The sequence below is a fragment of the Alosa pseudoharengus genome, unplaced genomic scaffold (assembly GCF_046254945.1).
Source record: "Alosa pseudoharengus isolate Yale_2024_CS ecotype anadromous, Long Island Sound unplaced genomic scaffold, YU_APseudo_1.1 YU_APseudo_1.1_scf_19, whole genome shotgun sequence".
NCBI lineage: Eukaryota > Metazoa > Chordata > Actinopteri > Clupeiformes > Clupeidae > Alosa > Alosa pseudoharengus.
Window position 1 is genome coordinate 14,978,674 of NW_027468657.1, and position 15,643 is coordinate 14,994,316.

A 15,643-nucleotide genomic window follows, 5' to 3' on the forward strand; every position below is an offset into this window, starting at 1 on the left:
TTTACTAAGTGCACTTTTTGGTTGTATGTAGTTCATGCAGCCTATTCTGCAGATCAATCTTCATTGGGAGCATGATTATGATGAGGTGGCCTACTGTAGCCTATGTGAAAAACACATATGAATGCGAATACCTCTAAATTGGCAAAAGATATCAGTAAAATTGCAAGGAATATTGAACAGTTTTAAGAGGATGCCTCTGCCTTTAAGGCAGCATCCTGAGAAACAAGGAAGCGAAAATGAAATTGAGTTTCGCATTACAGTGAAGACCATGAGCAGACTTCCGTGATCCTCATACAACGCCCTCTAGGTCCTCAGACGTCAAACAAACATTTTCGGGAGGGGATTTCCACAGACCAGTTTCCTTTACTTGTTTTGCTTTCGATCTGAAGAACAGAAATAGGCTCATTTAAGTTTTCGTTTTGCTATTGGAATTCACATATTTAACGAAAACTTCTGAGGACTAACGAGACCAACGGTGCCTTATCGGGGCTATTTCATAAGGTAACGACATTTCCGCATGTTTTTATTTCTAGGAGCAACAATTATATTTTTTAGCCTAGTGTGCATCGGTCTAAGCGCAATCGAAAGTAAGGGAATGTTTTGATGGGATACACATCGGGAATTGTTATTTTCACTTTTGAATTGACTTGTCAGTTGTCACCCAGTTTATTCGTGAACTTCATTTTGGCCACAGACTGTCAGCTTGTCGACAGCAGCGTGACTTGTAGAGAGAAGTTGTCAAAGCTATCGAGGCCAGACAATGGCGATAATGTTACAGTTTACTATTGTAGGTTCTGGAATAGGGTTTGCAGAATTCTGTCATGCTGAAATACAGTGTTTGCAAGCAATGCTTTTATTGAACAAGTGCCGTTTGCTCGTTCGCTCTCCAACTCCGTCTGTGTGAATACGTGCGTGTGTTAAAATAGTCCCGTTGCGCCTTTTGGATTGCTATTAGCAGCCTAACGTGAGATACAGTAATATATTTCAGATCAGTAGGCTACAGAATAACTGGGAAACACTAAATCAACATTTGCGACTGTAGAATTAAATACCTTGTATTGTTCATTCTTCATGATCTGTGTAACAGGTCTGTTGGCCAGGCGGCCGTACTATCACACTCATTTTCTTTGTGGTTCTCCACATTGTTGCATGATTGCTTGTCAAAATTGTTCAGATTATTCTCAGAAATGTAGATTTAGCCTCGGGTTCTTCAAAGGCCTCCAACAGCTCAGTGTGTCTGTACAAATCTACAAAGCCTTCCGATTAATTGCACTCTGAAGAAAAAATATTGACATAGTTTGTGTGTGTTTTAAAATGTTTGGCACAAGAGCCACAGTAAGTAGGCCTACATGCATTGTTATGTGCATTGACAAGCTTTTGCATTAAGAGTCTTTTGAGGAGACTAATCTGTGATCGCTTCCTCCTATCTTGGATCTCTTAATGGACTGTAGAAATATGCACTGTTGTGGAAGCTGTCTCTGAACATGACATACCCCAGATCCTTATTCTATCTCTCTCTCTCTTTCTCCCTCCCTTGCTCTCTCTTTCTAACCCTCATTCCTCATAGACCAAAATGCCAGTGGAAAGAATGCGGATGAGACCATGGCTCGAAGAACAAATCAACTCATGCAAAATCCCAGGGCTCAGATGGGTTAACAAAGTGAGTGCCCTATCTGTGACACCTGAAAGCAAAGCACTAGATTTTAGCCAATCATGCCTTCAAAATCTGCATCCCCTGTCAGTAGGCCTTGTGCACTGGCAGTGTCTCCCTCCAAAAAGAAAACTTAAAAAGGCTGTTTGCAATACTCAGTTTTGCAATTGTTTTTTGGTACAGTCTGTTTTTGTATCGTTTTATGTTTTACTCTGGGATGGTGCACCGAACCTGCATGTCTAAACTGGTCATTCTGGCTCGATATGTTGGGTGTGTGCAGGTAGCGCTGTCACTAAGCTCTCCTCTTCTCTCCTGTTTCACCCGTTGCTGCGTGTTGTTGTCTTGTGGTGTGGACGCAGGAAAAGAGGATATTTCAGATCCCCTGGATGCATGCAGCACGCCATGGCTGGGACGTGGAGAAAGACGCTCCGCTCTTCAAGAACTGGGCTATTCACACAGGTAGCCTACTGACACTGAGTGCCAGGGCACGCATGCTCTCAGAGCACTTCATAGCAACATGGCTGTTTCTCTCTCAGCTGGCCACTCTACACATACTGTAGCCCCTCCTCCTTCCTCTCTCTCCGATACACATTCTCTCCATCTCTCCATTCTATATGCATACAGTACACAACATATGGGTATAATGTATACATTTGCACTGCATGCATCCTGCTCAGACTCATGCGGCTTTGCTTTAAAGGTAGAAGTGGTGCATATTAATTGAATATTAGATTATGTATGATAGATTTCAAAATACAAACAAAATTCAGGGGAAATGTGGCCAGGTAATAACATATGTCATCTTCTAAATGCTACTTTATGTTTGCTTACAAATGTAATATTTGTAGCTATTCTGCAAATGTGTAGAATTAACCTGCCTGAACTTTTTCAGGCAGGTTAATTCAGGTTTCACAATTTACACAAAAGACATTCCAACTCTCTAACATTGTAATAATACAGTCATCACATGAGTTGAATCTTTCTTCTTTACTTATTTTTTTTTCTGTCACTCAGGGAAATATCAACCAGGGACGGACAAGCCGGACCCAAAGACATGGAAGGCGAACTTTCGCTGTGCCATGAACTCTCTGCCCGATATCGAGGAGGTGAAGGATAAGAGCATCAAGAAAGGAACAAACGCCTTCAGGGTTTATAAAATGCTCTCCCCGTCAGAGCGACAATCAAAGAGAGGTCAGTAGTCTGCCATCCCTATCCCGCTATTATAGAAATAGAGCTTTTCACAGCAAAGAGAGGTCAGTAGTCTGCCATCCCTACACCGCTATTATAGAAATAGAGCTTTTCAAAGCAATGAGAGGCTCCTCTGTAATACTCTATATAGCTCTAATCTACTGTACAATTTATAGCACACAAGTGATAAGATACTGTCAAAACAGCCGTAAACATAGTTGGTGATTAAACAGTGGTGGTGTTTATTGAGGTGGATTTTAGAGTTTCACAATGTCTGAGTTGGACTTCTGCTTGTATAAAGAAATGAAATTGCGAACATTGTAGCCTAGGTCTACCTAATTCAGCCATCTTTCTTAAAAAATTTTTTTCACTTTTTTGCAGGCAAAAAAAGAAGTGAAAAAGAAGAGAAGGTAAAGGTAATGCAATCATGCACAGTGCCTTTGCTGTGCGTCATATAATGCAATCATGCACAGTGCCTTTGCTGTGCGTCATATAATGCAATCATGCACAGTGCCTTTGCTGTGCGTCATATAATGCAATCATGCACAGTGCCTTTGCTGTGCGTCATATAATGCAATCATGCACAGTGCCTTTGCTGTGCGTCATATAATGCAATCATGCACAGTGCCTTTGCTGTGCGTCATATAATGCAATCATGCACAGTGCCTTTGCTGTGCGTCATATAATGCAATCATGCACAGTGCCTTTGCTGTGCGTCATATAATGCAATCATGCACAGTGCCTTTGCTGTGCGTCATATAATGCAATCATGCACAGTGCCTTTGCTGTGCGCCATATTGTGCTGCTCCATCTCTGACCCTTCTGTAAGGTGTTGCGTAGCAATGGTCAACCTCTCTACTGCTATTGTGACGGTGCAACGCGTTTTTAACTCTGTTGGCACTTGGCCCCTCTGTAACGCTGTTACTATAGCTACAGGGTGGGAAGCACACTATTCAACGTGTGAATGCCTCTCCACTGCCCTGGCACCGTAGTTGTAAAGTTGTAACAAATCATTTTGTTCCATAATTGTTTCATAATCAATATGTGATTTTTGTTTTTGATGCTAGGCAGAGATTTTGTGTCCATCACTCTGAAATGCAAACCCTTCGTTTATGATGGTGTGTATAGGGGTCACAGTCTAGACTTTCATGTTAATTCATGGATAATGAAGCAGCTACCTGCCCTATATCTGAAGATTAATGAGAAATTAAAAAAAAGCTTTTGAAACATTACTGGCAGGAGCTCAAAGACAGTGATATATATAATTTATACAATATGAATATATAATGATAAGTATATTATGTTATATTATATTATATTATATTATATTATATTATATTATAATATATTACGGGTACAAATGTATTTGTTTGTTTTTTGGAATGTTAGTTATGTTTTGTAGTAGCACACAAATGAAGTAGGCCTAGTTTCAGTTATATTTTATTATGACCACATTACACTTCTATCTGTTCACCAAGTTCTTGCTCTGTGGAATCACAAATGTTTACATATTAACGGACTGAGAGAAAAACAACCTGTGGGACGCTCTTGCATAGTAGCCCTGTCCCTCATGACCAACCTGTGGGATGCTCTTTCATAGTAGCCCTGTCCCTGATGCTCAGCTGTTTGTGGCCCTCTCAGATAGAGCCCTGTTCACCTGCCTGGGACAGCAGCAACGGCTTCTCCTACAGGCCAATGCACGTGAAAGAGGAAGTGCCACAAGATTATGCGACCCCACCAAGTGAGTACCATTAGCGACTACCTCTTCTACTGAAAGAGGCAGGGCCTTCAAGCCCCCCCCCCCCCCACCTCTTTCCCTTGTGTGTATATAGTTTATGGAAGCGCCCCCCCCCCCCTTTTCCTTGTGTGCATTCTTTTCTTTCTGTGCATTCTGTGCAAATGGATTTGTTTTGTTTTTTTCAGTGTTCTGCATTGGTTATGTTTGTTTAGGCCTGGTAAATATGACAGTGTTTCCTCAGGAGAACTATGAAATTATGTATTTAGAATAGCATCAAGGTGCAGTGCCAGTGTCCCAGTTTTATTCATACTACTGAGCCATATGTAGTTGGATATACTGTAACACTTCGTGTAAATATGCTCATGCCTCTTTTCTGTTTATATAATGTATTATTCAGATGTGAAAGAAAATTATTTTCTCTCGTAAGTTTGCTGGTGACTTTTTCAGGGAGTGTTTGGATAGTTCCTTTTATCACTCTCTCACACACACACACACACACACACACACACACACACACACACACACACACAGATAGTCACACACACCCAGTCTAGATTTCTTCCCACTTTTAACTGAGGCATGTCTTCAGCTCTTACTGTAATGTTTGGGTGATATGAGGTTAAGGCCAAATCCCTGGCTCCCATACTCCCAAGTCCCAAAAGATGAAGAATGCCATCAGCTTTAGCAATATGTGATATTTAGCAATATGTGAAGGAAGTAACTGGTTTTTTTTTTCTCAATCCCGCCCCCCCCCCCCCCAAGTGGAATCATGCTTTACTGAAAACCGCTTGTTCCTCTTCCTGTTTTTTTTTCCACAGTCCCACAATTAGGCTGTTATCTGTGCCAAATAAGAAGAGGTTATCTGCAACCCTGCAATTCTGAGGCAGCCACTAGTTAATGTGTAGCAGGAGTGTCCACTAGCCAGTGTAATAACGCGCTGGATTATGCACCACCGGCATATGGTGACGTTGCTGGGTCAAGCTGTATGCTTTAATGCTGGCTGCGGGTACATTGTGTGTGTGTGTGTGAGGGTGATTGGGCGCTGGGCTGGTGGTCATCTTGTGTCAGGGTCTACTTTAGAATTAAAAATTAAAAGTGGGAATGGCCTTTGTATCTGATCTAGTGTGACACAGGTCCAAAGGCTGCAAAGTCTTATCAGCAAAACAACTGATAGCAAAGAGCTTGTATGCATCTTTGTGTGTGTGTGTGTTTAAGAGAGAGAGCATGTGTGTGTTCTTATTTGTGGGAAGTGTTTTGTGTGTTTGGGCATGTTTGTGAGTGTGGTGCTTTGTGTGCTTATGTTTGTGTGTTTACACATGTCTGTGGTGTGTATGTGTCTGTGTCTGTGTGTGTGTGTGTGTGTGTGTGTGTGTGTGTGTGTGTGTGTGTGTGTGTGTGTGTGTGTGTGTGTGTGTGTGTGTGTGTCTGTGTGTGTGTGTGTGTGTGTGTGTGTCTGTGTGTGTGTGTGTGTGTGTGTGTGTGTGTCTGTGGTGTGTATGTGTATGTGTATGTGTATGTGTCTGTGTGTGTGTGTGTGTGTGTGTGTGTGTGTGTGTGTGTCTGTGTGTGTGTGTGTGTGTGTGTGTGTGTGTGTGTGTGTGTGTGTGTGTGTGTTTACACATGTCTGTGTGTGTGTGTGTGTGTGTGTGTGTGTATGTACTTTCCTGTGTTGATTAGCCTCCTCTCCAAGAACATTTCCTCCTAATAATAGCCCTGACCACTTCCGGCGCCAAGGCCAAAACATGTTCAAGCCCCCCAGGTAGCCCAGCATTCATTCTGAGCATTGATGAGTACCATACCAGAGTTGGGGGGAGAGCTCTTGGAAAGCATAGCGCCACCAATCACTTCACTCTGGAGGAAGTTAAATTACTACTACTACTCCTCATGGGACAAATCCAGTTTGGTTTACTAAAGCTACTTAGAAAAGGAAGTTCAAACTACTTTAAATAGTGACACCAATATTCACAAAATGTCTGTCTAGGAGCGCTTCCTGGACTCAAGTTTGTTTGTTTGAGGTGCTCTTTGGATGGGAGAATGTAGATGAGAAGAACAGGGAATTCCAAGGCACTCTCAATTTTCAAAGGTTAAAAAGCCTTTATTTTATTGGCTTGGTTACATTTAAACCTTTTAAAAAACTCCGATGCGTTTCGGCAAACAAGCCTTCATCAGGGAGTCAAACAGGAGGTGGGAGTGACACCAATATATTCAAGTTTAGTTTTATAAATTTGCATCAGTAAGCAACGGTAACATTAAAATAATGACTTCCCTTTATGGAAAAATAGTTTTTGTATCAGTGACTACTGTAATTTCCCAACTATTATCAATTACATTGATTTTGCAAAATGTATTCAGCTAAAAATGTAGCTATTTGAATCAGTATGCAAACATGAATGTAGTTGAACTGCTAGCAAGCTACTGCAAATGTAATTAACTGTAGTTTGTTACACCCCAGTTCTGCCTAATACCCAGAATGCTCTCTGTTTGTTACTCCCCAATTCTGCCTAATACCCAGAATGCTCTCTGTTTTAGTGAGCCGCAGTCCTGAGGAGGACCACCTGATCATCAGCGACTTGCCGGACGTGTGTCAGACCATTGAGGTCATCACGGAGAACGAGGAGCAGTCGGTCACCTCCAGCCACCCCTACCCACTGCAGATCTCTCCTGTCTCCACCTACGGAGGTTTGGGCTCTAAAACTTTTGTTTTGTCTGAGCGCTGTTTTGTTTTGTTTTTTGTCAGAGAGTTTCAATCTGAAATGAGTATGTTTATGAAGTGCAACTGTGTTAATGTGTTGCCACAGACTGTGTGGGAGCAGTTTGTTGCCTAGGATGGAGGTCTTGGCCGTAGTTTACTGTTGCTCTGGCCTTTTAGAGCAGATGTCTTTGCACAGGGGTGTAGCTTCGCAAAAAAAAAGAATGCCATTAGTCAGAGAGTTGTCGGTTTCTAAGAGCTTTTTCCTGAACACATTAACTCTATATATCTTTCTCTCTCTCTCTCTCTCTCTCTCTCTCTCTCTCTCTCTCTCTTTTTCTCTGTCTACGAACACACATTTGCCATCTAGTGAGATTGGCATTAGCTACAAGCAAACATTGGCATACAGTTTTAAGGAGATTACCATGAGCTACATTCCTATACTTAATAATTCCACAAGTCCACACGCTGTCTGAAATAGAGTGGTAAGTCAGACTCACTCTAGACCAAACATGACCTCTCTCTGACCTCTTGCCACCACATCTCACAGGTCAGGACATAATTGCATCAACTTCCTGTTGTTCAGCACGGTGATGGCCACAAGGGTTAATGACTGTTCCTTCTAGGTGTTTTCAAGGTCACTGCGTGCTTACTGTTGTTAAAAAAAATAAATGGCGGAATGGATCCTTTACTCTGCAGCCACCGTGATTGAAGAGAGTTAATGTACAATCAGGGAGTGGCTTCCGCGCCACCAGGACTGCAGACTTTAATCCCAAAGCCATTTGATGTCAGACAATACATGACTCACTGATGGCTGTCAACTGCAGAGGATCGGAAAGTACATTTCTGAGAGGCTGTTAAACTGGATTTTTTTTTTTTTTCAGAAAAGAGTTGAAAAGTAGGCAGCAACCTCTGGCCACTTTGCCCATTTCTTGTTTTCATGTCGGAAATATGAACTTCACTTTCTGTTTTCTAATTGATTTGGACACATTTAGCCAGAGGAACAGTACAAAACAAAAGATGAGCGCCCGCAGATCACCACACCGACCGACACAGTAAGCTCTGTGCATGGAGTCTCATCTCAGTACAAATAGAAATCCCGTAACAGTTAGAACAAGAATGCTTTCGGGATTTCCCAAAGCTGAGACGTGTGCGATGAAGCGTGCTCTGACATTTGACACACGCAGTGTTGGGAGGGTTACTTTCAAAACGTATTCCGTTACAGAATACAGAATACATGCCCAAAAATGTAATTTGTAACGTATTCCGTTACGTTACTCAACTGAGTAACGTATTCTGAATACTTAGATTACTTCCGCATTGAATTGCATTTTATAAGTGTAGGAATGCGGCCATCAAATCCTGCTTAGGCCTACTAAACAGGCCTATTCTGGTGTGTTCTTCTGTTCCAAATGGCTGAAGTGTTAGGCCCACATAGGAGAATGTAAAGTCAACTAAGCTATCTGATACAACTTTAAAATAGCAGGGTGACCACTAAAACTACAGCAGGCGACTAGGCTACTTAAAACAAACAAAATAAATAGGCTACTTTAAGGGCGTAGCCAGAAATTATAATTAATTATATTATAATGCCTGTGAGATTTTTCGGTGGCATCAACCCAGTACAAGTGAGGGGCGCATATGACAGGTGGAACGCAAATGACCTGTAAATGTAAACACTATGGGCTACTGTATATCAGTGCTCTCAAAATGAACGTGATCGCGTAATGACAATCAAAAACCGCACGTTAAAATATGCTACTCGCAAAAGAATAACTGCACCATATAATTCATTTTAAAGCGTAAATGTAGATCTAATTAGAAAAAAATAATAATCCATAAAGCTATTTTAACTTAAAATAAAAAAAAACTTAGAATGCAGTGCCTATTTTAGAGATTGGTTTTATTGTAGGTGTAAATCAACACGTGAACTAGGCTTTGTTTATTGCTTAGTAAACTGTATAACCGATTGGCCGAAGTAGCCTGAGCTATTAATACTTGGGAAAATATCCTTTGAACAGACATCAGGAACCACGATCAGTGAGGAACAGGAGTTACCTCCACTTACTTTACTCCTAATTTGCTGTGCAAACAGTCATTTCAGGGTCTCCGATGACGCGTCCATAATGCGCGCTGGCTGCGTTTTGAGGCTAGTGCAAGACGGCGGGGCTTGGATTTAAACATGTAAACAATTTCATCATATATTGCTTTCAGGAGCTTCTGGGAAATGGAGTTGCCTTAATTTATTTAGAGAGTGAATAAACTTATGAAACAGAGAAGTATCGTCATGTAATCCATTGATTTCAACAATGTAACTGTATTCTAAATACCAACTATTTAACTTGTAACTGTATCGGAATACAGTCACTCATAATTTGTATTCTGAATACGTAACGCCGGTACATGTATTCCGTTACTCCCCAACACTGGACACACGCATGCATCAGATATGGCCTCAGTGTTGGATATCACAGCAGTGTGTGGACAAGGTGTAAAGCAGCAACACAGACACACAGACAGACACACAGTGTTACTGCTGTCTCGGGTTACTCCTCTGTGTCTCTCCTTGACTGCAACGCAGCAGTGGTAGAGTTCAAGTCTGGCTGCCGTTCTGAAACAGATCTCCACAGACACGCGCAGCTCTTCTGGCAGCTGTTAATGGGGGAATCTGTTGGGGGGGGGGGCACAGCAAGTCATTCCTCACCGTGCTTTGGCATGATGGAACGTGCCTGGTCATTTTGCCGAGAGATTGTTTTGCTCGAGGTGGCTAAAATCTTTAGATCCTCTTATATGAGATACGATGGAGCAGAATTTGTTTTTTTCGTTTGCCCCAACCTTGTACCTACACACACACACACACACACACACACACACACACACACACACACACACACACACACACACACACACACAGACAACCTACACACCTGCATGCACGCGCGCACACACACACACACACACACACACACACACACATGCATGCATTCGCATACACACTCACACACGCATGCACTCACACACACACACACACACACACGCAAATACACACACATACACACACACACAAACCTGTTTGTCAGGTAATCCTTGGAGGCTTGTTTTCATTCTTTGTCTCTGTTTCTCTTCTTCCTCATAGACAGCGACACAGACAGTGTGCACAGTGAGGAGGACAGTAAAGAGGTATGCACGATAACAAGATATTATCTCTCACCAAGTGAACAAAGCATACACTTGTACAAAGCTGCTAAAGCGCACAGAATCCACGTAGCCATGTAAAGGGGAACTTGGTATTTAGTATCCTATTCACTGCTGCCTATAGCCTAGACATTATATCTATCTATCTATCTATCTATCTATCTATCTATCTATATCTATCTATCTTTCATTTCAATCCAGTGTCCTGCTCACTTCCACTAAAGCGTACATATGAATGCCGTACTACAAATGTGTGTATTGTTGAATACTACCATTGAGTACTATGTAGTATTTATCACCAGGTCCTCCACATGCAAAAGCTGTTAAAGTAACTATCTACTCACTAACACAATCATGTCAGAGACATGAAATAGGTCTAGACTCATATAAATATGTTGTAGTCTCAGTTTCCTGTCACAGATCTGTTGATTTACAGGTTTATTGTTGGGTTTGATGTTTGAGCCAACCTGTGAGGAACCGATAACAGATTATTTACTGCTCAGAATGAGTTTTAGTAATTGACCCTTCAGGTCTTGGACTCCAAAAATGTAAATGTCCTCTTGTTTCGGAGTCTAACGTTATGCAGGTTGAGATATGCACACGTGTGCATAAATGTGCCACTGAGGAACTTCTGAGTTAAGCTTCAAGTTTCGAACCCTGCAGTAACTACTAGCAACGGCAGCATCTGCAACCTCAGCCACTATTCTCAGTTCCTGTGCTGCCTCCACACTACTGACACAAAACACAAAAAAACAAACGTAACAGACAAAGCCACTTTGTCTCACTTTCTAAGGTAAATGTGTTGCTGCATGTTTTAGAATGATTACGCCTCACACACACTGATTCATCTCTACCAAACAGAGCTAGCCAGTACCAGGAAAATAGAAACGGTTACCAGAAATTTCTCTCTATCAATTTTTTTTGTGTTTTGGCTATTGTTCTGTTACGGTAGGGCCACTCAAGCACAGTTTCCGTGACTCACCGCATGTCAAGAGCATAATTTTTGCTGGTAGTTTTGGCAAAAAAAAAGTAACAGTTGACAGAATGAACAATGGACACCATAAATAACCTGCGAGATTAGGGAAAGAGCTACTTAGTCAGAGGTCTAGCATGTGGTGATTTCAGGTTCAGGCCCAAATGCAGCAGGCCTTCCTGTGAGCAAAACAAGGAAAACAGCCACTGTAGACATGAGTAGCCTTACAAATTTGGCAAGAGCAATTGTGTGTGTGTGTGTGTGTGTGTGTGTGTGTGTGTGTGTGTGTGTCTGTGTGTGTGTGTGTGTGTGTGTGTGTGTGTGTGTGTGTGTGTGTGTGTGTGTGTGTGTGTGTGTGTGTACATGTGGGGGTGGTTCTGCAGGTTTAAGTTCCTCCACATTCCTCAGAGCAGATTAATCACTTTGGACTCAAGTGGAGGAAGAATGTCTTAACCCGATGCTAAGGACACCACATGTTCACAGGCACACGCAAAACAAATGCATTTAGCTGTTTATTCAAATGTCACAACATTTATCTAGCAGTGAAAGCTTGCTGGACTCAAGTGTGTGTGCATCCCATAAGCAGCTGGTAGAGGCATAATAGCCAAAGTGCCGAATCTTGCAACTTCACTTCCACAAAACATTTGAGAGATTTTTTTAAGAAATATTTTTTGAATGATTTCTGGCTCAATACCTAGAGTTAAAGATAAATAAACATGTATATATTTTATATTTTATAATCAGCTCAGCTGAGATCTCTGTTGCTTAAGTATCTTCTAACATCATCCCTATAATTTATGAATTAGGTTGTTTATGTTTTTATGTTCTGTACACACCCTTAGCCAACTGCCCAGCCTTCATTCTGATGGCTACTTATCTTTGTTTGACAGGCGTTATGGCACCCTCTCCACAAGGTTCCGATGAGGAAGCCCACCATCTCTCTGCCCGGCATGGCCACGTTCGTCTCATCGAGCAAGACGCCCTTCTCGGTGAGCATTAGCCAAGACCCGTTGCCACTGGTCTCAACAGGGGTGGGCCCCTGGCTCATCCCCGCCTCCCAGCCCAGCACCATGCCAGGCCCCTCGGGGCTGGCGTCCACATCCGTCCACGAGACACGCGCCAGCGTCATCATGAAGACCTCCGACGTGTCCAAATCCGTCAAGAGCTGCTGAAGAAACCTTTGCTCATTTTTTAAAAAAAACAAACAAACAAAAATAACATTACATAGGACCAGAGGGGCAGTTATGACCACCCACCCACCCCACTCTCCCAGGAGCACAGGACATGTGGTGGGGTGCTGGTTTCCTTAGGAAATTATGATCTAATGAACTCCCTGAGTCGGGCAAACTTTGCCAGGTCATATATGATCAAAAGCACTGGCTGTACATGAGACTATAGAAGATGGTGATGAAATGCAAGAATGGGGGAATATGGGTGTGTGACTCTACTGCAGAGAGGAATGCTGTGCCTCAAAAGCAGCCAGACTCAGGTGAGGTTGTTGGTTGGATTGTGAATATGTACATAACCTTTGTGACGTCTGCATAATTGTGAGCAGCTTCTGCACCTTATATACGAGCATTTAAACGGGTGAATCTGTGGCCTATCTGGGGATTGTGCAAAACGTTATCCTCTCGATGGGGATACCCCTCTGATGACAGTCACAAAAACAAAAAAACAATTAGTGATTGCCTCAGTGTGGGTGTCAAAGAAAAAAAAAAACTAAATGCACTCAATCTAAATTAATTTATCTTGGAAGTTTAGGTTAAGCCATTATATTTTTGTATTAAAGGGAATATTCTGCTTTGTATTGCTTCATTCCCACAGCCCCCAGTGGTTAAATACTGTTATATTTTTTGTTATTATTTTATAAAATGACACCTGGCAATTTAAGTTCTCTACTGTTTGTATGTGTGTGAGAATGTGGCTGTTGCTTATTTGTGCCAATATGTTTTTGTTTGTTCATTTGTGTTGTTTGTGTCTATATATTTGTTCAATGATGTGAAGACATGTCTGTACATGAAGCCATGTGCGTTCATGAGCCACTTTAAATCCTGTGGATCACCTGTTCTACAAATCTTAATGGAAGATTTCTTTTAAATTTTGGATGTACCATGTTATTCTCTTTGTAATAAATGTCAAACACTGCTTTTTGTGTCCGTTTGTGTATCTACATCAATAAATTTATTTTGCCAAATGCACTGGATTCCAAAATGCAATGAGCTGGATTTGTTTTTAGAGACAGGGTTTTCCCCTGAGAATATAATAACTAACAGTTCCGTTGGTTTCTTAAAAGCCTTTCTTTCCAGGCCAAATACCATAGCTTGCTACTACTAGTAGTAACTGAGAATACTCTGTGGCCCTTGGCAGCTCCACAGCCATTGCCTCTGTACCAGAATTTATGTGCAGCGCATGTGCTATCTTTTTTTCCAGCTACAGGCCAACAGGAAGGACCAGTCTTGTACCAGCTGCAGGGATACACAATTGCTGCATACTTACAGTGCATGACCTGGTTAGGAAATCGAAGCACTTGCTTATTTGAAAATTGTGTAAAATTAACTTGTAAACCAAATGTTGTTTGCTAAATATTCAAGTGTGTGTGAGTACATGTAGAATTGCATAATAACCATAACAGTCTAAACAAACATGCTTCTCTTTGTGTTGTTTATGTTGCAACATGTCTGTTTATGTTGCTTTTTGTTTTTGAAACACTTATTAATCGTCAAAGGTCTTTGTGGGTTCATAGTTGCAAACTCATTAAGGGGCGCTGTGAATTTTAGTTCACCCTAGCCTAGGACACGGGTAACAGTTCAGATGTAATTTGATGCAGTTGTGTTGGCTGGGGTGCAGAAGGGGGTTGGGGGGGGTTCGCGCCTTTTGGTTTCGGTTGCGCTTCTGCAACGTAGGCCTACGACGTGGATATGCACACACTCGCAGCTGAATGGAAAGTGGGAGGGAACAGATCTTTTTGGTGAACAACAGATTATGGTCTCTCTAGGTCTAGGCTATATATAGAACATAAAGAGGTGCACAAGTTTTAGATTTTTTTGTATTGATTTGTACGTGTTCATTTCCCATTTCACATGGTAACAATTACCACGTTGTTTAAACTAGCTTCGACCTTCGCCTTAAAGCACCAAGCACCCCCCCCCCCACACACACACACACTGCCCCCGAGAGAAATAAGCACGTCTTCAATTGTAGTTGGCGCGGTAGGCTATTTGTTGGAGTCGTTGTTAACAATATTGTGAGTGATTGACTGCTAGATATATCGCTTTACACATTTAAAATTCTATTTGGATATCTGCGTATTTTCCCGAGTTCAGTGGAGGATTAGAGAAGACCCTTTACATGTTCTCAGGCAGTCTGGATAACCGAAATAACAGAGTATTTACATCTGCACACACGATGGCAAAACACTCAGACAGAATCTCAGAACTCAGAACACATGGCACAGACTAGTGGCTGAAGAGGAAACTGTTTGCAACGCATACTGTGCATGTACACGTAGGCCTACAAGTGACGTGCGCAAGAGGGCAGCAGAGTATTGTTTTGGCGAAAATAAGTGAAGTAGAATAAGTGGAGGAGAGGTTTGCGCTCATTGGCTTTGCCTCCGTCAAATTTCCACTACTAGGCCTTATTTCATGTAACTGTAATATGTCTATTTTGCCCCCCAAATATCACCTAATAGCCATTTGGTCCAAAGGGACAGTATATTTTAAAGTCTTTATATTGTGTTCATTGAACATTTTAATTATTATTCTTTGAAATATTGAATGGTAGCCTATAGGCTACTCCCAACCACATTTTTCATAGTTTAACATTTCAGATATACACAGGAGAGGGGTTGAATTCCTAGTGTTATACTGGTTCACACTGTGGCCAGTCAAACAACCAAGCCTGCTGTCAAAAACAAAATCAATAACAAATCAACATTTGTGGGCAAAAACATCACCAACAGAACAGCCTTCAAGAGCATTTCACTGGGGTTATCAAGCAGGCGCCTTCCTTCATGGGTATTTCATTGATTAAACCCACAACACCTCCAGAAGGCTCTACAGTGGTATGCTATGGGTATATGGTGTCCCAGACCCCCCCACACCCCCCACACACACACACTCATGATGGGTTCTCTGCCAACAAATACCGACAAATTCTTTGGTCACAATGTAAAAGTACATGTCAATACTGTAATTACTTTATTGTGTCTAT

General features: G+C 41.8%; 1 protein-coding gene across 5 annotated transcripts; it reads left to right on the forward strand.

Moving 5' to 3' along the window:
- The first annotated feature begins 276 nt into the window (after positions 1-276).
- On the forward strand, positions 277-13,579 carry LOC143132351 (interferon regulatory factor 2-like). 5 transcript variants are annotated; one of them, XM_076291801.1, is made up of 9 exons: positions 277-501; positions 1,568-1,660; positions 2,011-2,110; positions 2,666-2,842; positions 3,221-3,255; positions 4,481-4,580; positions 7,107-7,256; positions 10,403-10,446; positions 12,325-13,579. In XM_076291801.1, the coding sequence occupies exons 2-9, from the start codon at positions 1,574-1,576 to the stop codon at positions 12,604-12,606; spliced, it is 975 nt and encodes a 324-aa protein (XP_076147916.1). In that variant the 5' UTR covers positions 277-501; positions 1,568-1,573; the 3' UTR covers positions 12,607-13,579. The 5 variants fall into 5 exon arrangements, with proteins under 5 accessions (XP_076147916.1, XP_076147918.1, XP_076147917.1 ...); XM_076291799.1 differs by lacking the exon at positions 277-501 and adding an exon at positions 621-787; XM_076291800.1 differs by lacking the exon at positions 277-501 and adding an exon at positions 623-787 and having other exon boundaries at positions 3,221-3,249.
- The last annotated feature ends 2,064 nt before the right edge of the window (positions 13,580-15,643 follow it).